This window comes from Hemiscyllium ocellatum, chromosome 4 (genome assembly GCF_020745735.1).
Source record: "Hemiscyllium ocellatum isolate sHemOce1 chromosome 4, sHemOce1.pat.X.cur, whole genome shotgun sequence".
Classification (NCBI taxonomy): domain Eukaryota; kingdom Metazoa; phylum Chordata; class Chondrichthyes; order Orectolobiformes; family Hemiscylliidae; genus Hemiscyllium; species Hemiscyllium ocellatum.
Genome location: NC_083404.1, coordinates 32,330,360 through 32,357,332, shown reverse-complemented (window position 1 = coordinate 32,357,332; position 26,973 = coordinate 32,330,360). Strand labels below are relative to the sequence as shown.

Genomic DNA, 26,973 nt, shown 5'->3' with positions numbered 1-26,973 from the left:
CCCAAGGTCCTGGTTGAGGCCCTCCCTATGGGTATAGAACTTAGCTATTAGCCTCTGCTCGGCCACTTTTCCCTGCTGCCTGTCCCCAAGTCTGCCTTGTAGGATGGTCACCCGAAGGTCCGAGGTCGAATGTCCTGGACCGCTGAAGTGCTCCCCAACTGGGAGGGAACACTCCTGTCTGTTGATTATTGTGCGGTACTCATGCATCTGTTGCCGTAGCCTTTGCTCAGTTTCCCAAATGTACCATGCCTCAGGATATCCTTGCCTGCAACGTATAAGATCGACGGTGTTGGCTGAGTCACACGAGTACCTGCCACGTACATGTGGGAGGCATCCCCACATGTAATGGTAGTATGCATGTCCACACTCTGACATGTCTTGCAGCGCCTACCGTGACAGGGTTGTATGGAGTTGTCCTGAAAGCCGGGCAGCTTGCAACAAACAATGATCTGTTTGAGGTTTGGCGGTTGTTTAAAGGCAAGCAGTGGAGGTGTGGAGAAGGTCTTGGCGAGGTGCTCTTCCTCATTGATAATGTGCTGCAGGTCGCAAACAACATGGCATTGTTTTTCAGCTCCTGGGGAGTACTGGACAACGAAGGGTACCCTGTCGGTTGCAGTATGTGTCTATCTCCTGAGGAGGTCATGACAGTTTGTTGAACTGGCAGTCAATGAATTGAGCATTGTACCCCGTCCTTATGAGGGCATCCCGAGTATTTCCAGGTGCCAGTTCTCCTCATTGGAACAGATCCGATGTACGCGTTGGGCTGGTCCATAGGGGCTGGCTGTTTTAAGACGTTTTGGGTGGAAGCTGGAGACATGTAGCATTGTGACGTTGTCTGTAGATTTGCAGCAGAGTGTGGTGCTGAGGTGCCCATCCTTGATGGAGAGACATGTGTCTAACAATGAGACAGATAGTCAAGAGTAGTCCATGGTGAGTTTGATGGTGGGATGAAACTTGCTGATATCACTGTGTAGTTTTATCAGTGACTCCTCGCCATGGGTCCAGAGGAAGAAAATGTCGTCCATGTACCTGGTGTATAATGTTGGTTGGATGTCCTGCATCGAGAATAAGTTCTTGTTCGAACCTGTGCATGAAAATGTTGGCATATTGTGGTGCAAATTTGGTCCCCATGGCTGTTCCGTGTGTCTGGTTGTCAAAGGTGAAGACATTGTGATCAAGGATGAAGCAGATGAGTTGTAGGACGGTGTTTGTAGATTGCAGTTGTTGGTGTTGAGTACGGAGACTGTTGCCACGATGCTGTCATTGTGGGGGATGCTGGTGTGGAGTGCTGAAATGTCATCACACTGTAAACTTTTGCTACAAATTCTGTGTCTTACAAGAAGAGGGTTACCTCAGATTACAACAGGATCTGGATCAGATGGGTCAATGGGCTGAGAAGTGGCAGATGGAGTTATCCTCGGAATAGTTAATGCAATGTCAAAAAAGGTACAAAAGAAAGTGAAAGGAAATAAAGATAGAATTCAGGAAGCGATAAAGCAAAATAAACAAAATTCAACATTTTAAATTCTACACAAGTCACTAAAATCTGATGAAAACAGGCTCCACAATTTGCCAAAGCATATTTTCAGTGCTGGAGACATTAGTTACCAGTAAGTCACAATGCTTATACTTTATTTATAAAGAAGCAAAACACTGCATAACCTGGTAATCCAATGACAGAACAGTAATTATGGAAAATAAACAGGAGTGAAGGCATGTGAGGAGAAAGTAAGTGTGAACATTTGAGAACTGGATAAAATCGGATCTATAACGGGTTCTAAACAAATAAAGACGCACTGAAGGAGGGGTGGACAAACAAAGGTTTTCAGTAAAATGAAAGGCAAGAGTAATTAAATGATTTAAAAAAAGTGTGATAACGCAAGTGAAAAGTTACATGGCAATTGGGCAAGAAATAAAACAAAATGATGGCCTTAAATTCAGTATAAATTGAGATCTCAGAGTTGTCGACAGCCATTTTCCAAAACAAAAGGAGACAAAGATTATGATCATAAATTGTTCATTTCAATGATTAGTCTCTGAGTAAAAAATGAGGTCTGCAGATGCTGGAGATCACAGCTGAAAATGTGTTGCTGGTCAAAGCACAGCAGGCCAGGCAGCATCTCAGGAATAGGGAATTCGACGTTTCGAGAATAAGCCCGAAACGTCGAATTCCCTATTCCTGAGATGCTGCCTGGCCTGCTGTGCTTTGACCAGCAACACATTTTCAGCAATGATTAGTCTCTGAAAGGCTGCAAAGTGCTTACTTTAATGAAGAATTAGTCATCAAGCTTATGTTAAGCTTTTTTGGAACAGAAGGTTCACGTTGGAAATTGGAGGAGAATTCAAGTGAGATAATCTGAAGCTCAGAGGTACATTTGCAGACTGAACTATGGCATTCTTTAAAGCAATCTAATCAAGAGTTTGGTATCCCAAAATAATAAAAAAAAGGTCACTGTCAGCCAGGAATAAAACATCATTTAAACAGTAAAGTACTTCTCTACAGCAACAAAATAGGGAGGGGAAGGGGAAAGGGAAATGTTAAAAAAGGAGACAATTTCTGGGGCTTTTGGAGTAATGGAGTCAAAGTCTACTTGCAGGAAAGAGCAAAAGAGGAGACAGGAAGGTACACAAGCAAAGATGCAACTAATTAGGGAGAGTTTTAGAGAAAAAAGGGGAATAGGGAAGGAGGACGAAAAAGATGATTGATTGAATAAAACAGAAAACAAAAGAGGCTGAGGAGAGAGAAAAGTTCAGCCAAGAATTTTAAAAAATAAGATATTTCTCTCAGGAAACCCTGAAATAAGTACTTACAAAGTTTAACAGATCCTCCAAATAGCGACCCTTTATCGAATGCATCTTTCCAGGTGAACGTTAAACAAAGCTTGGGGGGGGGGGGGGGGGGGGGAAGAAAAAAAATAATTAAGTCACAAATTGTCAGGTTTCTTGAAACATCATCTATAGCATTAAACATTTCATCGCATGTACTACACTACCAATTAGTAGCGTTTTTGTGCATGAAATTCCAGTGAAGGTATCTTGCATGGTCAAAGCTGGGTGCACAGAGTTTAAAATTTTATTTCTTTATTCTTATACCATGATAGGGAGATAGCAACTGTGGTCAGGGAAACAAATATTTAAAAATTGCCTAAAAAATATATTAAACTATTTAAATGCCTTTTTTGGGCCATGGAGCTTTTCTAAAAATAAATCAAAGTGAAACAAATATGCACACAATCATAAATTTCGACACCTGAAAACAAAATGAAAATGGAATTGTATTAATTTTAGAATAATGCTCTCTAAAGGACAGAACATTTGATTTGCTTATGATCAAAGAGCCAAGAAATTGAAATGTCCAGAGCAGAATTACTAGTCATGTGCTTAAACCTTCTCACAAACCCTGAAGGCTTGTGTGCTCTATTTTTTAAAAGAAAACAGGAGTTACCAATATCTGAAATTCAAAATACTCATTCTTATGTCCATAGCCACATTTTGCATCGATATAATCCTGTGCAGCCCAACTGACATTCAACCCCATCCCCTTGCATATTCCCTGCTTGCACGGCTAGAGTGTACGGTCACCCCAAATATAACTGACACAGCTTCAATCACTCGGGCTGTCATATCTGGAATTTGATTGTTAAATGTCTACACGTTTGTTTTTCTGAAAATTCTTTCTGAAAGATCATTCAGGCAACCTTTTATTTCCTCCTAAAACTGGCTGAATTACCATTCTCAATCAGATTACACGCCTGCGAAGCCATTTGTAATATTTTATTATATTAAATATTCTGGATAAATTTAGTCGAAGGCAGTACTGTAACCATTTTAAAGCCATTATAGGCCATTAGAGTAATTCTGGTACTGTTATAAGGGTGGAAACTTACTGAAAGGGATTTCAAACATGGAGTTCCAAGGAAGATGAGGTCAGGTTTTGGAGGTGACAACACATTCAAGAACAATGAATTGGAAGGGATTTGAAATGGATTTTATTTTTGGACAAAGACAGAATGGTGTTGATGGTAGATTCACAGGGGAAGAAAACAGTATTTGAAATAAGAACACAAGTAACTGTATCCACACCTGAGAAAACCAGGAATTTACAAGGTTAGCAATTTAGTAAACACAAGCAAGGGAGCAGCGTGTGGGTTGTATAGTGAACGTGAGGATCCAAGGGACGAGAGAGAAGCTAGAAAATAATCCATATTTAGCGTCTGAGGCCAGTCTAAGTGGAGGGGTCCTCTTTGGGCTTGGAGAAGGGAGGTCACAGAGGCACCTCACATTTGTTCTTGGAGACAAGGATGAAAGAAATAGTGCACAGCAGTTAAGATGACCACTGACTACAGAAATATGCCCCTTAGAAGCAGAGCTGAGGACAGTATCAGGGGCAAAAGTGTGTTGAGAAAGCAATGGGGCTGCAGCATGAAAATAGAGGTGGTGTGGATGAGGAAATCAGTACCTGCAGAACTATGACAATAAATAGAAAACAAAGGCTGGATAGGTGGAGTTTTTTCAAAGTTCACGTCTAAATGCAATGAGGAGATGGTGGTGGCAAAGTTGTTAAGATTTGTTCAAATCTCACTACAGGAGTATAGTGTGTTACTTTGTTTCTGTTGTAAAAACTCACATGCTTCACTCATCTCTTTTACATAAGGAAATGTGCTATCTCACCCATGCGAGACTTTATATCCACTACAGCATTGTTGATTCTTAATTGCTCGAACATCAAAAAGTGTGTTTTGGATCTTAAAGTTTTAGTTCTGTTCGACGGGTTTGGCTATGAATACAAAGGCTATTCCCTTGCTGTGTAACAATCAATCATTCTTTATAACGTGCTTTGGAATGTCCTGCAGCTATGATTTAAACGAGAACCTTCTTTGTCTTGGTTTACATGAGTTTTTCTTCAAAGTCTTGCTATTTGGTTGCAGAGCTGAATTTTCCAATGTAAACAAGAATATGTTTAATACTTTCTATTATTTGCAGAGGTCCAGCAACTTGTTTAAACAAATCAAATCGATTTTTAAGAGTTTTTAAGTTGACCTTTTGAAAAATTTGAACACGATAAATGTGTGTGCTAAAACAACCTTTAAGTCAATTCTATATGATTAACCATGATTTTCAGAATTGAAAAACGTTTCAATGTATGCCATTTAAATGCAATCTAATTTTCTCAAAATAGAGGAGAATACTTATTAATTGATTACAATCTTTTTTTAAAAATTAATTTTTAATTTTGTAATTCCGTACATTTTGATTCAAGTATGACTGAACACAATTAACTAAATGAATAACATTTGCAATAACTGGAAGCCATGCCTATAACAAATACCCAACTTTCAACTCAAATTCTTATGAGGATTTTAAACAAACAAACAGTCAGATGCTTCGGTTTGATTCAAAATTAGCTGGGAGTGAAAATTTCTGTATACGTGGGTGGCTCAGGAGGTTAAGAATTAGTACTACTGCCCCCTATGTGGAAAATTCCCAGGGGAAGCAGTTTTTTTTAAAAAAAATCAAATGACATCGGACATTTCTCCAGAATTTCTGCAGAGCTTCACAGTTGCAATCACCAAGCAGGAAATCTTAGCGGAATCCCTCGGAATACGTCACTGTAATGGAATCCTATACAAAGCAGTTTTGGACAGTCGACTGAGGACAGAAAGTCAATTAATTAAGTCAGTAGTGGGACAGTAAAGTACAATAAAATTCCTGTAGTTATTTAATCAACCTGTTCAGAAATGCTATTATATATCTGAAAAAAATGGAACTTGAAGTCAGATCTTCTGGCGCAGAGATAGGGGCGGAATAACCAGAAGTGCTGAGCAGATGATCCATCGTCACCTACTCCAGAGGTCCCAAGCATCACAATCTTCAGCCACTTCAATTCGCTCCATGTCATACCAAGAAACAGTTGAAGGTACTGGATACTGAAAAGGCTACTGGCCCTTCTGTCTGTAGAATCACACTCCTAACAATGCAGGAGGAGGCCATTCACGTAGAGTGTACACCAATCCTCTGAATAGCATCCCATCCAAACCCAGTCCTCTATCCTATATCTCAGTAACCCTACGTTTAGGGTGGCTAATTTACCCAGCCTACACATCCCTTGATACTACGGTCAATTTAACATGGCCAAGCCAACCCATCTTCACATCTATGAATGGGCAGGAAATTGGAGCAAACTGTGGTAGAAAACTAGAACATCTGGCAGAAACCCATGCAAGCATGGGGAGAATGTGCAACTCCATACAGATACTCAAGGCTGGAATTGACCCCAGGTCCCTGGCGCTCTGAGGCAGCAGTGCTAGCCACTTCGCCATTTGTCTGCCAACAGTACTAAAGATGTGTGCTCCAGAACTTGCCACGCTTAGCCAAGTTGTTCCATTATGTAGTGGCAACACTGGCATCTACACAACAATGCAGAAAATTGCTGAACTGTGTTCTGTACAGAAAAATCAGTACAAATCTAACGAGGCCAATTACTGCCTCAATCTACTCTCAAACAACATTAATATGACAAAACATCACACACAATGCTATAAAATGACACCCAGTTTGGGTTTTGCTCCTGATCCCATTACATTCTTGGTTCAAACATGAACAAAAAAAAAGAGTTGAATTCCAGAGGCAAGGCAAAAGTGACAGCTCTTGATATGAAAATCGCATTTGACTGAATGTGGCATCAAGGAGCCCTAGCAAAGCTGGAACCAATGGGAATCAGAGAGAAAACTACTGGTTGGAGTCATACATGGCATGCAGGAAAATGGTTGTGGTTGTTGCAGGTCAGCCACCTCTTCTGGAGTTCCTCAGAGTAGTGTCCTACTCCCAACCACCTTCTCACTATCATAAAAGGTGTTACGTGGGGATGTTTCCCAATGATTACATAATATCCAGCATGATCTGAGGAGTCACAAATGGTGAAGCAGTCCATATCCAAATGCAAGAAGACCTAGACAATATCCAGGTTTGGGGTGGAAAATGGCAATATTTGTATCACACAATTATCAGGTGATGGCCATCTGCAATAAGAGACAACCCACACACACTGTTCTGGACATACAATGGCAGTATCATTACTAAATTCTCATGATTAATATCCTGTAGGTTACCTTTGACCATAAACTCAACTGACACGCCATACAAATTCAATTGCCATAACAGACCAAAAACTAGACATTCTGCAAGCAGTAGCTTGCCTCCTGAATCCCCAAAACCTGTCCACTATAAACAAGGCATCAGTCACGAGTGTGATGAATACACTCCACTTGCCTTGATGGCTGCAGCTCCAACAACACTCCAAAAGCTTGACACCATCCACGGTTACGTGAGTGATGGATAAGTTGGAGACTATTCTGAGGGACAGGATTTACATTCTTGAAAGGCATTCAGACAGTCAATAGGGAGAGTCAATATGCTGTGTGTGTGTGGGTGAAATTGTGTTTCACTAACTTGATTGAGGTTTTGAATAGGTGACAAAGAAGTGATGAACGTAGACGTATAGACACTGTCTATACAGACTTCAGCAAAGCATTTGACATGGTTTCACATGGTAGACTGGTTAATAAAGATTAATTACATGGGTTCCAGAGGAAATCAGCCAACTGGATACAAAACTGGCTTGAAGGTAGGAAACAGAGGATTGTTTCTCAGACTACAGACCTGTGACCAGGGGTGTGCCACAAAGGCCAGTGCTGGATCCACTGTTTTTTGTCATTTATATAAATGCTTTGAATGTGAACATAGGAGGCATGGTTAGTAAGGTTGCAGATGATACCAAAATAGGTGGTGCTGTGGACAGTGAAGAAGATTATCTCAGTATATTGGAATCTTGATCAGATGTGCCAACAGACCCAGGAGTTTCAGATGTAGTTTAATTTAGGTAAATGAGTGGTGCATTTTGGTAAGGCAAACCAGGGCATGACTTATACACTTAACGGTCGAGCTCTGGGGAGTACTGCAAAACAAAGAGACCCAAGAACGCAGTTGCATAGTTCCTTCAAGCATAATTGTTGGTGACAGGGTGGTGAAGCAAGCATTTGGCAGAACATTGACTATAGGAATTGGGACATTGGGGGGGGGGGGGCCACTTTTAGAATACCTCATATATTTCTTGTTGTTAAACTTGAGAGGGTGCAGAAAGATTTACAAATTACCAGAACTGGAGGGTTTGAGTTAGAGAGAGAGACTAGGGCTTTTTTTTCTCTGAAGTACTGGAGACAGAGGGGTATGGATAGGACGAACAGCCTCAGTCATTTTTCTATGGTGGGAGAATCCAAAACTAGCGAGAGAATAGGTTTAAAATATGAGGGGGGGGGGGGGAAGACTTAAACGACCTTAAGGTAACCTTTTCACAAAAAGACAGTACACTTACTGAATAAGCAGCCAAAGGAAGTGATGGAGACATATACAACATTTAAAAGGCATCTGGGTAAGTGTATGAATAAGGTTAAAAGGACATGAGCCAAATGCTGGCAAACAGACTCTGAAATGGAGATGTCTGGTCAGCACAAATAGGTTGGATGAAAGGGTCTGTTCCCATGCTGTATGACTATGACAAAGCAGCTTGTTCGTTAACACCACATCCACCCCTTCCACTACCGACACTCAGTGCACAATGGCACCAATATCTAGAAGATGCACTGCTGAAATTCACCAAAAGGTCCTTAGACAGCACTTTTCAAACACTTGACTACTTCCATCTGGAAGGACGATGACAACAGATACATGGGAACACCATATCTGCAAATTCCCCTCCAAATTATTCACCATCCTGACTTGGAAATATATTGCTGTATCAAAATCCTGGAATTCCCTCCAAAACATTGTGGGTCGACATACGGCACTTGGACTACATGTAGTTCAAGGCGGCGTTTGATCGCCGTCTTCTCAAAGACAGTTACAGACACCCAATAAACATTAGCCTAGTCAGACAGAGATCCCACATCCCACAGTACACAATACCTCTCAAATTTTCCTGCAAAATTTTTAAAAATTTGCCATGCCAGAAAAAAAGTCATTTGCACATCAATCTGACAAAATACTGAATGATAAGACACAAGCATGGCAACAAAAATCTGCAGATTCATAGCTATTAATAAAGCACAATGTTAACCAATAAAAGATTCAGGACTTGCTGATTGGAAAGCAAAAGGCTAATTCATGACAGATCACAAATTAAACTGATAAATCCTGTCTCTGGTTAGATATTGGGGGTAACAGTTTTCGACTCAATGTGATTCATTAAATTTGATGACCAGATATAGCCCTGGAAATATAATTTGCAATGGAGTGCTTCTAAATTATTAGCAGATTTAAAACAGACATTATTTCATAACTTCACAGACATAACAGCACATCAAACCTCCTCCAAGCCCAAAAGCATACATTTCTACTCCTTTATCCATGCACGAATCAAGCTTAACCTTAGATTAACATATACTATTCACCTCAATCACATCCTGCAGTAAAGAATCTGTAGTTCCAAAATACCTACACAAAAAGCACATCTTTAGACTGTGGGAGGACACCGGAGCACCTGGAGGAAACTCACACAGACACAGGGAGAATGTGCAAACTCCACACAGACAGTTGCCAGAGGCTGGAATCGAACCTTGGACCCTGGTGCTGAGAGGCAGCAGTGCTAACCACTGAGCCACCGTGCTGCCCTACTCTCAGTTAAAAAATGATGGAAGGGGATCTCCACACTGCTATCAAGCAACACTTGCAAAGGGTACAATTTACTTAATGATCTTTGCTTAATGACACTCTGTTTGGGTTCGGTCTTCATCAAGGCAGTATGGCATCAAGAAACTTGGACAAAAAACTGGATAAATGGGAATCTAGAGGAAAACTTACCACTGGTCAGAATCACATCAAACAATGGATGATAGTTGTAATTGCTGGAGGTCAACTTCCTGAGCCTCAGGACTTGTTCTAAAACATGCCTAAACAGATGGGTTTGGAACCCAACCTCTGGCCCAGTAGTAGGAACACTCTTAAGAACACCACAAGATCCCCTCACTCTTCAGGGTAGTGTCCAAGACCAGATTTTTCCTTAATCATAAAGGCCAAAAGTGGGAATGCTTGCTCATGGTTGTGCAATGTTCAATACCATTTGTATACCCTCAGATGCTGAAAAAGCTGACATCCACATGCAGTAAGACCAAGACAACATTCAGATTTGAGTTGGTCAGAAGCATGTAACATCCCAACCACACACGCTGAGGAATGACCATCTCAAATGATCACATTCAATGGCATTACCATCAACAAATACCCAACAATCAAAATCCTGAGGATTATTATTGACCAGAAACTGAACTCATCCAGCTCTATGAATACTGCAGCTACAACAGACCAGAAGCTAGATATTATGTAGCGTGGAACTCATCTTCCATTTCCCCAGCGTTTGCCCATAGCTACAACACACAAGGCAGAAGTGTGATGAAATATTTTTGTCTGGGTGCTTTAGCAACATAAAAAAACAAAACCGCTATACATCCAGGGCATAGTAGACCAATTGATTGGCACCCCATCCAGTCTTTACCTGCAAGATGCACAGCAGTAACATGGCAAGGCTACCTCTAAAACACTTTCTAAACTGTGACCATTGCCTCCAAGAAGAAAGGCAACAGATTCGTGGGAACATTATCACCTGCAAGCTCCCCTCCAAGTCACACTGTCCTGACTTGAATGATATCACTGTTCTTTGAATATCTGAGTCAAAATCCCAGAACCCCCCTCCCAATAGCACTGAGTGTCCCTACACCCCAATGACTACAACAATTCAAGGAAGAAACTCATCACCAACCTTTTCAGGGCAATTAGGATAGGCAAGTACTGCTGGCCTTGTGAATAATAATCTTTTCTTGACCCATTGAATGATCAAACTCAAATGTTGGATAAAACAATTTTGTAAACACAGCTATCAGAAAGGGAACCTTCCATTGCAAAACTAGAATGTTGCACTATGGGTAGGCAATGATTCTCTTTTTTGGCAACTTATCACGAGTGTATTACCAGATATCAATGCTGAGACTATGTTATTTACAATATATATCAATGACTTGGATGAGGAAAGCAAATTACTACAACCACCTTTGCAGATGAAAGGCAAGTGGTTAGAATGACAAAAATTCTGCAGAGGGATTGTCGACAGGTTAAGCAGGAAAACCTTGGCAGATGGAACTTAATAAGGGGGAAAACGGGAGGTTAGCACTTTGGTCGGACAAATACAGGAGATGAAGAAAACCTGTGGAAAGTGGGAACACTGGGATTTGGGAATCCTCACCTATGAATCACAAAAAGCTAGCATCCATGTTCAACAAGGACCAGAGAAGACAAACAGAATGTAAGCCATCATGCTATTCAATAGAATAATGCCTGATCTTATAATTCAAGTCCACTTCCCAGCCGATTCTCAATGGAATAGTTGAAGATCCATAAAACTGTGTCAATGCCAAACTTGGTAACGTAAGCTAACATTCGGCTAACTACATGTGAAAAAGAAAATCAAAATAGACTTGACAATTGGCTATTTCTCCAAGCTCGTAGAGGTTCCATGCTTTAACATCACAGGAAGAACGAATTAATATAGGACATTCATATTTAAATTTTAACTGAAGCCTTTCCCCATTAAATATTTCTTTCAAATTTGTAAGGATACAGGCAGATTTAATTCTAATACCAGAGTAATAGGAACATGACAAATAAATTCTGAAGATGGATAGATGGAAGGTTTTGACAAACACTAGATATCTCCATGAACTCTAACAGAATCAATGTGAAGAAGATTGTGAAGATGTGAAGAAGCAACTGGAAATTCCATTTTTAAAAGGGCTTTTCACAATCATTAGTAGTAATTTTAAAGCAATTCAAAGCCAATAAATGACTTCGGAAAATTCTTGATTGGTGCACTGTAGGCAGGGATAGCAGCCAACTCACAAACAATAAAGGATGCAAAAACAGCAATGAGGTAAATGGACATAAATTCTAGCTGTAATGCTAGTGCATTTTATCCTGTGTTTCTTCAGGTCTTCAGCAGTGCCAACAGATAAATGGCAAATTTTATCTGTTTCTGTTTTAATCAGGCAATGGGATCTTTTATGTCAAGCTGTGAGGAAGACCACTATGAGAAATTCCATAGTCTTAAAACGTGTCCTTAAACATTTAGACAAAAATATAATACTGAATTATAGAACACGTTTGTTGCACTAGAAAATAGACAGGCAGGGAGGCTCAGAAAAATGGGGGAACTCAAAGAATTCAGAAAACATCTGTTAAAAATCACAACACCAGGTTTATGAAACCTGTTGGAGTATAACCTGGTGTCGAGGGATTTTTTTTAAACTTTGTACACCCCAGTCCAACACCAGCATTTCCAAATCATGAAAATATCTGTGCTCACCAAGTCATAATAGAACTAATTAAAGAACATTTGCCTGAGCATCAGTGAATCTGTGTGAACTGGACACCAGGTGATAACATTCACTGCCGTTTCCTTGTGAAATTAATAACAGCATTTGATTCTGACCCTGAAATGAAACTCGGCACTATCAAAAGGCTTGTAATTGACAGTCAGATCCTGTCAATTATAATGGATTCTTATTACCTCTTGCAAGCGGGGCAACCCCAGAGAAAAAACATCTTTGCCGTTACAAGACTCTGACTTGTTCAAAAGGTCACGAGAGAGACCATTTTAGTGCTGAGGCTGTCAAAGCCAGTAGAGAATTAACTCTTAGTGCTTACCTGCTATGGATTGAATTTATTTGCATTTTGAGACTTTATCATGATATTGAGTAGCCATTACCAGTTATTAAATACTAACTCTGTAAAAGGTAATACTGATGAAGCTTTAACTTATTTGCTGTCCTTGCAGACTACTCTACAGACATTACAGACTGCTCCACTATCAATTCTAACTCATCAGATCTTATGTTTTATTTGAATTTGAATCACAACCCTGAAAAGAAAGCATGTTTAATTCGAAGACTAATAAATCAATTTAAATGCAACCTTACGGTAACATCTCAGCCGCAAGTACAGAATGATTCAGTGCTTATAAAGCAGGAGTCTGCTCCGAGCTTCGAAATTATTCTAGGCCTAATATTGAAAAGATTCTGGCACAATGTGTCAGGGAGCCATTTTATGGTCAAAAGTTTGCCCCCCCTTGCTAAGAAGCCATTTTGTAAAACAATTGTACCTGACATGTGAGCTGTGCAAGATTACTTTATGAACTCTCCAATTAGCTGAGACTGGGACCTCTATGATAGGAGTTTCTCGTTAGCAGGCACCTACCTCAGCTGGGTATGTTTTTCCCAGTTGATGAATGGCTTAGGGCCTGTTTGAGTGATCAGTCAAGCGTACACAGACCTGTCAATTAACCTTTCTTCCTTATGAATTATTGCCCTTCACTGTTAACTATCCAAATGAGAACATGCAACATTTTTGTAAACTTTTGTATAAAGGAAGCCACTTTATATCAATACTTTGGAGTGGCCTGCTGGGCCACTTGAAGAGCTGGTACCCTAGTCTCCGAGATTATGAGAACCTAGATAGTTTTGCCTATAGGTATCAGTGTTATGTTTAACAGTGATGCTATTGGTAAATAAAAGGGATGACTAAAATTAAACTAATCTGTCTCTAAGAGGTTTCTTATTCCAGACTTCCAAAGAGTACAATCTCCGGGATGAACCAAGAGAGGGGCTTACAGGTCTCAGTCCATAATGGATTCCCTGGGCCATCTCAAATCTGTACTTTAACAACTACAAGAGGTGGGCAACATAGGAGTACTGTGAAGCAGAATTTACTAACATGCAGGAATGAAACAATTGAAAAAAATCAGTACAAAACATCTACTTAAAGAGCAACAGAGATTTAAATACCTGATTTTCTGAGAATGGAAACTTGGGCTCAATGACACACAGTTGATCATAATATCTGAAACAGAAGCAAAATCAATAAGGATAAAAAAATCTTAGATGTTCAGTATATTTTCTGTTATTTTGAGATTTAATCATTCATCAGGCTTTTTGAACAGTACAATGTTAACTTTTTGGAAGATGAGGCCTTGGTCGAAGATTTATCCAAATCATCAATTTAAGTGTACCCAAGACAACTGAATAATACCTTTAAATTGGAAACCTGATATTGTTGAATCATAATGTTATGCACTAAGACTTCACAAAAGCTTCTCAAAATAGCAAGCTACTTAAAATTACAGAGTAAGAAGTTATCTCCAAATGTAACAGACAATGCTTCAAGCAATTCACACAAGTGTTCAGGTAACATTGCCTTTGTTTGACAGCAGCTACACAGATGAATGCAGCAAGATGTTTTACAACTATCATAATCTAAATTAACGTTAGCTACAAATTAATTGTTCAATTTTTCATTGTTTTTCATTGATTACCTCTGCAATACAATCCTTGGTATTGAAGCTCAGAAATCTTCTTCGTCAAACCCTAACTGAAAGGTATAATGTTTCACTTTAACTTGAAGGGCCAATGACTCAAATCGTGTAGTGGTATCTGTGCAAAAGGAGCTCGCAACAGAAAAATATAAAAGATTGCCATAGCTGCATGCAACTGTCCAAAAACAACACAAAGATGTGCTAGTAAGTCTATGCTATCAAAAATCTCATGTGCACAGCTAAAGGAGGTTCCAGATAAATGCTTCTAGTAAAGACCTTGCCAATCAAACATAAAAACATGTTTGTGAGCTGCTATTAGATGAAAATCTATAGCCAAAAATCAAAAAAAAGGATTTAGAATTCCAGTTGAAGAATTTCCAAGTTCTGAAGTAATGTCACTGTTCAGGAAACCTCTGAGATACAAGTCTGACTACTTCCAAGTGTATGATAAAATCTCTGCATACAATTTGATCAGACTAAAAAGAAACTATAAATAGCACAAAACTTTGAAATATACACAAAACATATTTAGAGACTCATGATGTGAAGTCTACAGTTACTGTATAATTTATTACAAGTTTGCAATATAAGTGAAGACATGCTGATGAAGCAAAGATGACACACATTTATTCCCAGAAGGATCAGTGAGATGTAATTCGGTTATTGTGTCTGCTTTGGACCATTGTACACAGGAACTGCTCTGAACAAAAGCATTTAGTGCTACAATTCCCAAAGATATCAACAAATTTATCCAATGGCCCCATGAGAAAACCAAAAAGGACAAAATTTCACCTTTTATAACTTGTATTTGAGCATTCAAACCAACATCAATAAAAAATAATCATGAATCAAGAGGCAGACAGCAGTTGGTATTCGAGAGTAAATTACACTTTAAGAATAGCACCTACAAAGTATATAATCTCACAGATGTGACCAGGCTGTCCACTCAGCATACATGGCACTAACTTCAGCGACAATAAGACCCAAGGCCAGAAGAAATAGGAACAGCAGAAGGTTGTTCAGCCCCTACAGCTTACTCTAGCATTTAACAGGATTATGTCTGACCTGAAATGTCTCATATACATTTTCCTGCATTACCCCATATTCTTGATCAGTCAGATGATCAAGGGTTATCTATCTCAAAGTTAAAACATACACAATAACTCTACCTCCACAGGTCTATGCTAAGGAGCTACAAAGACTCTCAATCCTCAGAAGAAATTCCTTCTAATTGGTCTTTATTCTGAAACTATGCTCTCTGGTTCTAGACTCTAGAATGAGGAGAAACATCCTCTCAGCATTGACCTGGTCAAGCCCTTTTAGTATCCTATAAGTTTCAATGAGATCACCTCTCGAATTTTCTGAGCTCCAATGAGTAGAGCTCCAAACTAATTAAAAAGGACACCAGCAATGCAAAGAACTCTTCTATTTGTATGCTTAACACCCAATGCACTTGTTTTTTCGCTTTGCTAATCTGTCCTGTCATCTACAAAGATTTGCACATAGGCACCCAAGGCATCTCCAGCATCTCCCTTTTAAAAAATGTTAACACATATTTACTCTTTGCATTCTTCTAGAATAAATCACTTAAAAGTACTTTAAAAACCATATCTCCTTATTCCAGTCCTATTCATCGATTCCAATCATAGTTGCTAATCTACTGTCCCAGTCTCATTTCATCTGTGAATTTCATGAATGCTCCTATTCCTCAAGTGAGAGTTAAGCCAAATTAAAAACAGTAGTCGATGCATTGAAACTTGGAAATGTAACTTCCATATCATCTGGGAAACAGAAACTATAACTCTCCATTTTCTATCCGTCAGCAAATTTTGTATTCATACCATTGCAGCCCCTCATTCAATAGCTTTCCATTTTGCTAACAGGCTTAGAATGCGGCTCTTTATCAAATGCCTTGAGATAGCCCATGCTATTATTCCTTCCAACCTTTCCATGTAACATTAATTTCATTATGTGCACCAATACTAAGACTGGGTGGGTGCAACCCACATAAATATGCAATAGAAACATTTACAAAGATACCATAGGTGTAGGAAAACAAAAACGAATGGAAGCAATAATTAACAAATTGCACTGTTTAAGTATTTGATTTAATTGAAGAAATATTAACACTAAAATTTTCAGTAACCTTTTAGAATCTTATATGTATCTATAAGGCATAAAACAAAATAAATCAATTTTCTTGACGCAGGAGCAATGTTGCTCAATTCTTAAGGTTAAATACAATCTAAAATCATTTTTATGCAATGTTTGAAATTAAAGTTAGGACTTAATTTGACAAAGTTATTTATGCAAATACACCAAGTAAAGTCACCTGCATTTTGTTTTGACATATGAAAGAAATTGACCTCCATTTGACGAGCACTGTATGAATCTGAAAGGGCTTTCAGATATTTCTTATTGTGAAAGTGATTACCTAAATTTAATTCTCTCTGTCCCTCACTACCTCAAAAAAAATTTCTTCTTTTCCCAGTGATAACGTTGTCAGTTTTTTTGTTGTCATGATTCTTTTTTCTCATTCCAAATCCATGACTTTCTCACTCACTGTCATATTTACTTAAAGCCATCTTAAAATCTCTCAATTCACTAGCCCACTGGAGTACAAGGGGCTAAGAAGACTGTTCTTCAATATAGCTGTACCCCATTACAGAAATTTATACTCCAAGGAACAAAAATACCATTATTCATGCACAAAATCTCCAGAATCTTATTTTGCAGACTGGTATACACAACCTCCAAAACTCCATGATGTCAAATATTTTTTTTTGAGAGTGATTGATTTAAACACAGTTTGACTTCTGCCTGATCCCCCTTCCCTTTCCATAACCTGTTTCACACTTGCTGTAACAAACTGAATTGTGCATAATACTGTTTGCTGTTTAGCGCTGTAAGAACAACATTGTTATTTACGACTATAGAAAGTTCATACGTATTTTATAAACTTTTATTCCGTCCTTTCTATCTGGAACAAGCTTTACCAAGATTTATGAAATATCGACCGAAATGCCTGCCACTGCTAATCCACTGACTTTCCCCACCTCTTTCACACAACTCTTCTTACATCTAATTGTCCATATTTAAGTTTGAGGGCAATGGTTTGAGATCAAGGATTTGCACAAGAAATGGAAGGATACAGAAAATGTAGAAAAATAGAGTCGTCTTAGAGTAACCACGTACAAGTCCTTGAAGGTAGCAGGGCAAGAAAACAAAAACATGGTTTGAGGCAATTTATAGAATATTGTTCATTCATATTCTGTCCCAGAATAGAACAAAAATATTAGGCTGCCCTTGCATAAAATACGAGTAAAGTGAAATCTAGAACACAATACATTACAGGAAGGATGCAACCACAGCAGAGTAACAGGGATGTTTCCAGGAACAAATACTTAACAGTAGGAAAAGCTGAGATCCAAGGTCTTCATACTTGGTGGCCGAGGGGAGGAGCATAAAATTATAAAACAAAATTAAATAGAGTAGCACAGTGGCTCAGTGGTTAGCACTAGTGCCTCAGTGTGTCAAGGACCCAAGGATTCCAGCCTTGGGTGACTGTGTGGAGTTTACACATTGTCCATGCCTCTGGTTTCCTCCCACAGCCCAAATATGTGCACGTTAGCTTGACTGGCTATGTTAAATTTACCCAGAGAGTCAGAGGATATGGGTAATCGTAGTAAAATGCAGGGTTAAGAAATAGGGTTGGGGGTGCTGGATTTGGGTGAGATGTTCCAATGGGCGGTGCAGAATTGATGGTCCAAATGAACAGTCCTTTGCTGCACTGTAAGAATTCCAAGATTTTAAAATTATAAACTGCTTATGTAGTGTGGTAAGGAAGGACCTATTTTAGAAGCAAATTCATATAACTTGGGTGGGGGGCGGGGGGGAGGCATTGAACTAAGTTGTACCAAGTGTATGAAGGATGGCAGAGAGGTTAAGAGAATCCTTTCACCCAGAAGACAACTCATTGTTGGAAAAGTTACAGACCAAGTCTGGAAAGAAGGATTAAGCAGATAGCTATTTTTCAGCTGCCACAAACAATTCATCAAATGGCCTCCCCCTTGCTACAACTTTTCTATATTGTTATGCTGCAAATCCGAACTAATATCTATTCCATCTAAAATTGGTGTAAGGTTTCATCAATAATGCTATCCAGTGGTACTTATTCACTAATACCCCATTCAATGATGCTCAATTCGCACTGCAATAGGATCACTCAACTCCAGATCTCAATACAGCCTTAGCCCAAACACAGAAAAAAAAAATCAAATTCCAGAAGGGAGGAGTGTGTTAATACTTCAACAGCAACTTACATTTGATGTCATGCTGCAAAGGTACCAGGACAAAACCAGTGTCAATGAGAAACAGGAAAATACTTGACTGCTTGCATAATAAACACCAGAAAGGAAGTCAATCATCTCTGTCAATGGACATTACTACAGGAGCTCTTCAGGATAAAGTTTGAGTCAGAATCATATAGCATGGTAATAGACCCTTTTGTCCAACTAGTCCACACTAACCATTTTCCCCAAATCAAACTAGTCTCACTTGCCTGTGTTTGGCCCATGTCCCTCCAACCTTCACTATTCATATCCTTATCTTTTAAATGTTGCCAAAGATCCTGCATCCACCACTTCCTCGAGCATTCATTCTGCGCATGAACCAGTATATTAAAAAATTGCCCCTTTGTCTTGCTTAAATTATTTCTCCTCTCATTTTAAATATATGCCCCCTAGTTTTGAACTCCCCTACTCCAGGTGGAAGACCCTTGTTATCCATCTTTGATGAACAGACCCTTGCTATCCATGATTTCACAGACCTCTGTAAAAGGTCTCGGTAAGGTCACCCCTCAACTTATGCTCCAGTGGGGGAAAAAAAAAGTCCTAGATTATCTTCATCACTCAAACCTTCCACTCCCAGCAATCTCCTGGTAAATCTTTTCTAGACCCTCTCCAATGTAATATTATCCTTCCTATACTGGAGCGACCACAACAGTAAACAATACTCTGAGTTCAACCACCTTAACAGCTTTCCCTGTGTTTATGATTTTAATGTGAATAATATGAAACAAATCTTTCAATAATGAACCAACATTCAGACTTCAGTTGATAAATTGCAAATAACATTTGTGACACAAGACAATCTCCAATAAGACAGGGTCTAATAATATCTTTTTGTCATCGAACAGTTCGGATATCGCTGAAGCCCATATTATCACATCTTTGAGCTCACCACTGACATGAAACTTAACTGACTGGTCACATAAAATACTGTCGCTTCAAGAGCAAGTCAGAGGGGCTCTGCATCAGGGGAGTCTCCTCCTGACTATCCTCAATTAATTGCTATTCCACCACAGAAGAAACTTGTCACCACAAAGCAGCTTACTTGATTGGTGACCCAAAACTTGATGTTAAACCTTCAACTCTTCAAACAAATTAAAAAATCATGATAGCAATGTGAGCCAGCTACAAGACGCATTGCAGTAACAGGCAAAGGAGTCTCAGATAGAGGGTAGGAGTTTGCAGAGTACCAACCACATAGGGAACAGAATCACCTGCAATCTACCTTCCAAATCATATAATCAAGCCAACTTGGAAATAGATCATCATTCTTGCCCGTTAAACAGTCAAACTGCTCTGCAGGTTTACCTATAGTATACAGAATGCAGCATCACAAGGTGATGGCTTAACATTAACCACCCTCTCTCAGAAAATTAGGGTGGGCAATACATGCTGGCTTGACAGAAACATCTGAATCACACGAACAAATGAAGAGTTTAATTGTTCCAGCATAAACATATCATTTATGCTTTATTCCAATATAGGCAGAAGAAATGGAAAGATTTTTTTTAAAAAAACGTATGAACATGGCAAGCAGATTCACCGGTACACTCTACTTGTAAGGAAAAATCTTGTAACAATTATGCCAAAAACTTCACACTGAAAATTCAACTCCAGTTCAGCAGTTATTCACAAAACGTTCTGTCATCAATTCCCACTACCACACAATTGAGGATTGTTAAGTGTGGTATCAAGGTAACTCCACATATCAGTGATGAATGACTAGTTTACGAGAGACACACCATGTAAGAGGCAACACAATCAGATATCAAAAGTCTAAAACTTACACAAAAATAAAAGCACCTGACAAGAAAATATACAGTACAAAAGGAAATTCAGTATCAGATAGACTGGGGAGGGAAGGCTCAATAAGCAAAAGTTCTTGAATACAGGTGAGACGGTAGTGAATATTATGATAACAAAATAAACCAGAGTGCTTTCATCTTTAAAAAAATACTTTCTGCAGATATGGGTGTTGCTATCTAGACCAGCAATTCTTGTCCAAGCTAATTGTTCTCAATATGATACAGAGTAAAACAGAATGGGATGTGGCTCAGAGGGTGACTTGCAAATGGTGGTGTCTCATTTCTGCTAACCTAGGATATATGCTAGGAACTCTGAATTTGGAAGATGCTGTCTAAGAAGTCTTGGAGTTGTTGCAGAGCAGCTTTCAGATGGTGCATATTTCTGCTAAAGTGAAGTGTGGCAGGGAGTAAGTGAATGTTTGTATAGGGACCTTTTAGGTTCATCAGTAGCTGTTTAGGTGCGTTGGTAGGTTTGGGGACTACCCACCTTAAGACACAAATAGAAAGCGCAACAGAACACCAGCACTTCACCAGAGACTCACCGATGTTACTTAGCATGGTAATGAAGCGTCTGAAAACAAACTTGATAGCTCAGCGACCAAACTTACAACCTGAGCTACAAATCGTCTCAAAAATCGCATACCGCAGCACTGTCCTTTGTACTAGATATGACTCTATGCAGAGAGACCCCACCCCCCCACCCCCAAACTTTCCAACAAATCCAGTTTTACCTGATTTTCTTTACAGTCATACTCAGTCAAATGCTTACCTAATGTAAAGGCAGTCACTCATATGCCGCTAGAATCCAGATTCTTTTGTCCGTATTTGGACAAAGGCTGAAATGCGGTCTGGATTTAGATGGGCCAGAATGATTGAAACTCTGTTTGGATTCAATCAACAAGTTATTGTCCAGATATATACTGGTAACTTTCTACACTGCTGGTTGGCTGCTGCAACGTGCTTGTGGCAGGGATAGTTTGAGCACAAATCTTCAGTAATATGTCCAGAATGTTGTCCAAATATGCAAATTTTGCTCTCTCCATTGTCTTCAGCTGTTACTTGATGTCACAGACTTAGTCAAAATTGGCTGAAGGCCAAGTCTGAGAAATGAAACAATAGACCAAAAGATGCAGGAGAAAAGTCCCATTAAGTCTGCTTTGGAACTATTTGAGATCATGGCATTCCTGCCTCATCCGCATAACCCTCAATTTCCTTATTGATTAAAAAAGTCATTCTCAGTCTTAAACATATTCAGACAGTCCTCTGCAATAAAGAAGTCAACATTCATTGTAAACAAGTATACTTTAACAGTAACCAAATTTAGTTGAAACCGAACAAATTATTAAAGGCTTGAACTGTAGCATTTTACAACAACATGAGTATGAAAATGAGATCAACTAGGGGAAAGTGAGGACTGCAGATGCTGGAATACCAGAGCTGAAAAACGTGGTGCTGGAAAAATACAGCAGGCTGGGCAGCATGAGATCATTCCTGAAGAAGGGCTTATGCCCGAAACGTCGATTCTCCTGCTCCTCAGATGCTGCCTGGCCTGCTGTGTTTTTCCAGCACCACATTCTTCAACTCTGAAAATGAGATATCAGGATATATGTAATTGAGCTTGCAAAATTATAATACTCGTGCTATTTTCAAATGAATAAACATTACAAGTCAAAGTTTGTTTAAAAACAACTATTCAGGCAATGCCTGCACACACTGAAATTGTGCTCACTTTAGATTAGATCATCTTCCCTACAGTATGGAAACAGGCCCTTCAGCCCACCAAGTCCACACCAACCCTCCAAAGAGTAATCCATCCGGACCCTTCCCCTATCCTATATTCAACCCTGAAGAACACACCTAACACAATGGGCAATTTAGCATGGGCAATTCACTAGACCTGCACATCTTTGGATTGTGGGAGGAAACCAGAGCACCTGGAGGAAACCCACTCATTTTAGACAAGGAAGATAGTGATGTAGTAGTAACCTTGTCACATGATTAGTAATCCAGAGACTCAGATAATTCTCTAGGAACATGGTTTGAATTCCCCCATGGCATGTGGCAGAATTTGAATTCAATTTTAAAAATCTGGCATTAGAAGTCTAATGAAAACTACGTCATAAAATTCCATCTAGCTCATGGCTGCCTTTAATGAAAAAAAATCTGCTGACCTTCTATTCTAGCCGACATGTGACTCAGGCCCACACTGTGTGGCTCACTCAACTGTCCTCAGAAACAGCTTAGCTGCTTGTCTCAAGAAAAGAATTAAACTGGAAGGACCAGCATGATTGGTACCAGAAACAAAAAAAGGTCAAAAACAATCCCCATGTCTCTACGAAGTGCTCATAGAAACAAAGATAAGAGCAAGAGTAGGCCATTCAAGCCTGCTCTGTCATTCAATATGATTGTAGCTCTCCCTCCATATCCCTTTAGCCACATCAGCTAAACCTTCCTCATTCTTGAAGACAATGCTTTGGTCTCAATTACATTCTGTGATTATGAATTCCACAAGCTCACCATATTTTGAGTGAAGAAGTTTCTCCTCACTGTCCTTAAAATGTTTACCCCTTGCCTTTAAACTATGACTTTGATTCTGGACTTTCCAATGTCAGAAAATTTTATAGATTTCTAGATGATCCTTCCTCAGTCTTCTAAACTCCAGTGAATACAATACAGTAGTTCCCCCACCCCTCCACCGTATCTGCGGGGGATACTTTCCAGAGCCTATCACAGATACATGCAAACCCATTCATTTAAATGGGAAAGGTACCTTCCCGGCAGCCTTCTGGCCCCGGTTCCAGAACATTCCCTTTTATGCAAGGTTTGTGAAGGTTTGCAGCTCGGATTGAGGTTTAGGGGGTAGGTTTGCTCGCTGAGCTATAGGTTTGATATCCAGACATTTCACTACCTGGCTAGGTAACATCAGTGGTGACCTCCAAGTGAAGCGAAGCTGTTGTCTCCTGCTTTCTATTTATAAGTTTGTCCTGAATGGGGTTCCTCGGGTTTGTAGTGATGTCATTTCTTGTTCATTTTCAAAGGGGTTGATAGATGGTATCTGGATCTATGTGTTTGTTTATGGCATTGTGGTTGGAGTGCCAGGCCTCTAGGAATTCTCTGGCATGTCTTTGCTTAGCCTGTCCCAGGGTAGATGTGTTGTCCCAGTTGAAATGGTGTTTTTTTTCCAATCAGTGTGTAGGGCTACGAGGGAGAGAGGGTCATGTCTTTTTGTGGCTAGCTGGTGTTCATGTATTCTGGTGGCTAACTTTCTTCCTGTTTGTTCTACGTAGTGTTTGTGACAGTCTTTGCACGTAATTTTGTAGATGAAGCTGGTTTTGTCCATGGATTGTACTGGGTCTTTTAAGTTTGTTAGTTTTTGTTTGTGAGTGTTGGTGGGTTTGTGTGCTACTAGGATTCCGAGGGGTCTTAGTAGTCTGGCTGTCATTTCTGAAACTTCTTTGATGTATGGTAAGGTGGTTAGGGTTTCTGGCTGTGTTTGGTCTGCTTGTCGTGGTTTGTTCCTGAGGAATCTGCGGACTGTATTTTTTGAGTATCCGTTCTTCTTGAAAACGTTGTATAGGTGGCTCTCCTCTGTTTTCCGAAGTTCGTCTGTGCTGCAGCATGTGGTGGCTCGTTGGAATAGTGTTCTGATACAGCTTCATTTGTATGTTAGGATGGTTGCTGGTGTAGTTAAGTATTTGGTCAGTGTTTGTCGGTTCTCTGTATATGCAGGTTTGTCGTTCTCCGTTGTCCTTTCTTTCGACTGTGACATCCAGGAATGCGAGTTTGTTGTCGGTTTCTTTCTCCTTGGTGAACTTTATGCCGGTGAGGGTGTTAAATGTCTCTTCCATCTTGTTTAGTTTCGTGATGACAAAGGTGTTATCTACGTAGCGGACCCAGATTTTTGGGTTTGTTGGTTGGTAGGGCTGTTTGTTCAAGTCTTTGCATGTGCTTCTGCTATGAATCCTGATAGCGGAGATCCCATGGGTGTGCTGTTGGTTTGTTTGTAGATTATGGTGTAGATTAGGCACAGATCTACTAGCTTCATGATGTTTTCGTTGATAATGTGATTGAAGGTGGTTGGGGTGTGTGAGATGGTCTCTTCTAAAAGTGTGAGAAGTGTTTCCTTTGCCAGGTCGATGTTGATGGAGGTGAACAGTGTGGTTACATTAAATGAGATCATTGTTTTGTCTTCCTCTATTTTGGTGTTTTTGATGATTTTTAGGAATTCCTGAGTGGAGTGGATGGAGTGCTGTGACCCTTCTACCAGGTATTACATCGTCATATTACCTGCAGACAAGGGTCGGCTCACAGTCATCCTGAACAGAAGGGACTACATAGAGAAAGCCAATGCACTACTCGCAGACACCAACACCTACCAACAGGTGGCGGTAGACCGACCCCGCAACTAGGAAACAAGATTACATATCTCCTAAGAAAATTACACCGTTCTGGACAATTAAACAAGACGGAATTCCAGAAAATGCAACCAGACGGGACCAACACCTCACGATTCTACAGACTACCAACAATCCATGAACCAGTAGCCCCCCCTCAGACCCACAGTCTCATTACCCAGAATACCACCTTACAGACTGGCCAAAGAACTACACGCAAGACTAAAATACCTAGTAGAAAAGTCACAGCACTCCATCCACTCCACCCAGGAATTCAATGCATTCCTCCTAAAGCAAGAATATCTTTCCTCAGACCAAATCTGCACACAATATTCCAGATATAGTCCTACTAATGTGCTGTATAATTGCAGGAAGACATTGTTGCTCCTGTATTTGAATCCTCTCGCTTTGCCAGCCAACATAGTTTTTGTCATCTATACTGCCTGCTGCACCTGTGTGCTTGCTTTCAGCAACTGGTGCACAGGGACATCCAGGTCTCGTTGAACATTCCTCTCTCAATTTATAGCGACATAAACATCTTCTAAATTTTTCCTACCAAAGTGGCTAACTTCACATCTATCTTCATTATATTCTATCAGCCATGCACTTTCCCACTCATTCAGCTGGTCCAAATCACACTAACATGTCTGTATCCTCTTCACAGTACACCTTTCCAACCAGCTTTGGGCTATCTACAAATTGTGACATCGATGAGGAAATTAACGACAATATCATCAACACATCTTGTGAAGAGCTTGGGTACTAGCACCAATTGTGCAGTATCCATTAGCCATTTCCTGCCATTTGTTTAAAAAAAAAACAAATATTTCTAGTTTGTTTCTTATCTGCGAAATAGGTTTTCTATCCATTTCAATACACTTTAAATTTTACACACTAGTCTCTCATCTTGAGTTACAAAAGCATTCTGAAAGCCCAAATAAACCACAGTCACTGACTGCCCTGATAAAGTCTGCTGGTTACATCCTCAAAAGAATTCCAGAAGATTCCTCTTTTGTAAATCCTTGCTATATCTGATTTCACTACTGTTTTCTAACTGGTCTACAATTTCCAGCATTTTCTCTACCTCCTCTATATTTTTAATATAGTGGGTTGCATTAACTATTATCCAATCTGTAGTAACTATTCCACAGTCTAAGGAATCTTGGAAGATGACCACCAATGCACTGTCTCTAGGGCCACATTCTTAAGTACTCTAGGATGAATGTAATCAGGCCCTGAGGATTTATTGGCTTTCAATCCCATCAATTTCCCCAACATTTCTCTACAAATAAAATTTGCTTCCATTCCTATCTCACTAAATCTGGTCTTCCCCATCATTTTGGTTCTCCTTTGTGAAGAAAGTAGTATGAATTTAGTTTGTCAACTGTTTCTTGTTTCCTATTATAAATTCCAATTTCTGACCAAAAGGGAAAGATTAGTTTTCACCAATCATCTTGTCTTTACACACTTGTAGAAATACTCACACTTAGCTCTTATATTCCCCACAAGCTTACTTCTGTATTCTATTTTCCCTTCTTAAAATAAATCCCTAGGCCCTCCTTTGCTAATTTCTAAAGTGTTCCCAATCCTCAGGCATATTACTAAACATCCTTACTATCATCTGGGGACTGACACTAAGAATTGGGAGGGCCATCTCAGAACTCATTCAGCAACAGTGTGACAGATAAACTCACAGAAATTGTACCTTACAAACCATGTCCCAAATAACATCACAGTTCCATACGCAGGGCAGAATTAGAGACAGTGGTATACAGTAAGGAAGAATCCTAAACAATGATTCTAGTTCCCATAAAGTCTCATGACATCAAATTCAGAAAATTCTGTTGGTTATCATTTACACCTTAAGAACTGGGAGCAGATGTGCTATGACCATAAGCAACAGAACTGTATTCAAACACAATCTGCAACCTCATAGCCTCGCATATTCCCCACTTTATAATTACCATCATTCAGGGGAGCCAATCCTGGTGCATTGAATAGGGCAGGAGGACATG

At 39.6% G+C, this 26,973-nt stretch overlaps 1 protein-coding gene across 5 annotated transcripts in view; it reads right to left on the bottom strand.

Annotated features, from left to right (window-relative positions):
* Positions 1–26,973, bottom strand: part of pdcd6ip (programmed cell death 6 interacting protein) — a 94,092-nt gene that overhangs the window by 62,374 nt on the left and 4,745 nt on the right. For all 5 annotated transcript variants that reach the window (XM_060822888.1, XM_060822890.1, XM_060822892.1 and 2 more), the window contains exons 2-3: positions 13,884–13,938; positions 2,812–2,881 (exon numbers count right to left, since the gene is read on the bottom strand). In XM_060822888.1, coding sequence (XP_060678871.1) covers positions 2,812–2,881; positions 13,884–13,938 — 125 coding nt within the window. The remainder of the gene's footprint in view (positions 1–2,811; positions 2,882–13,883; positions 13,939–26,973) is intronic.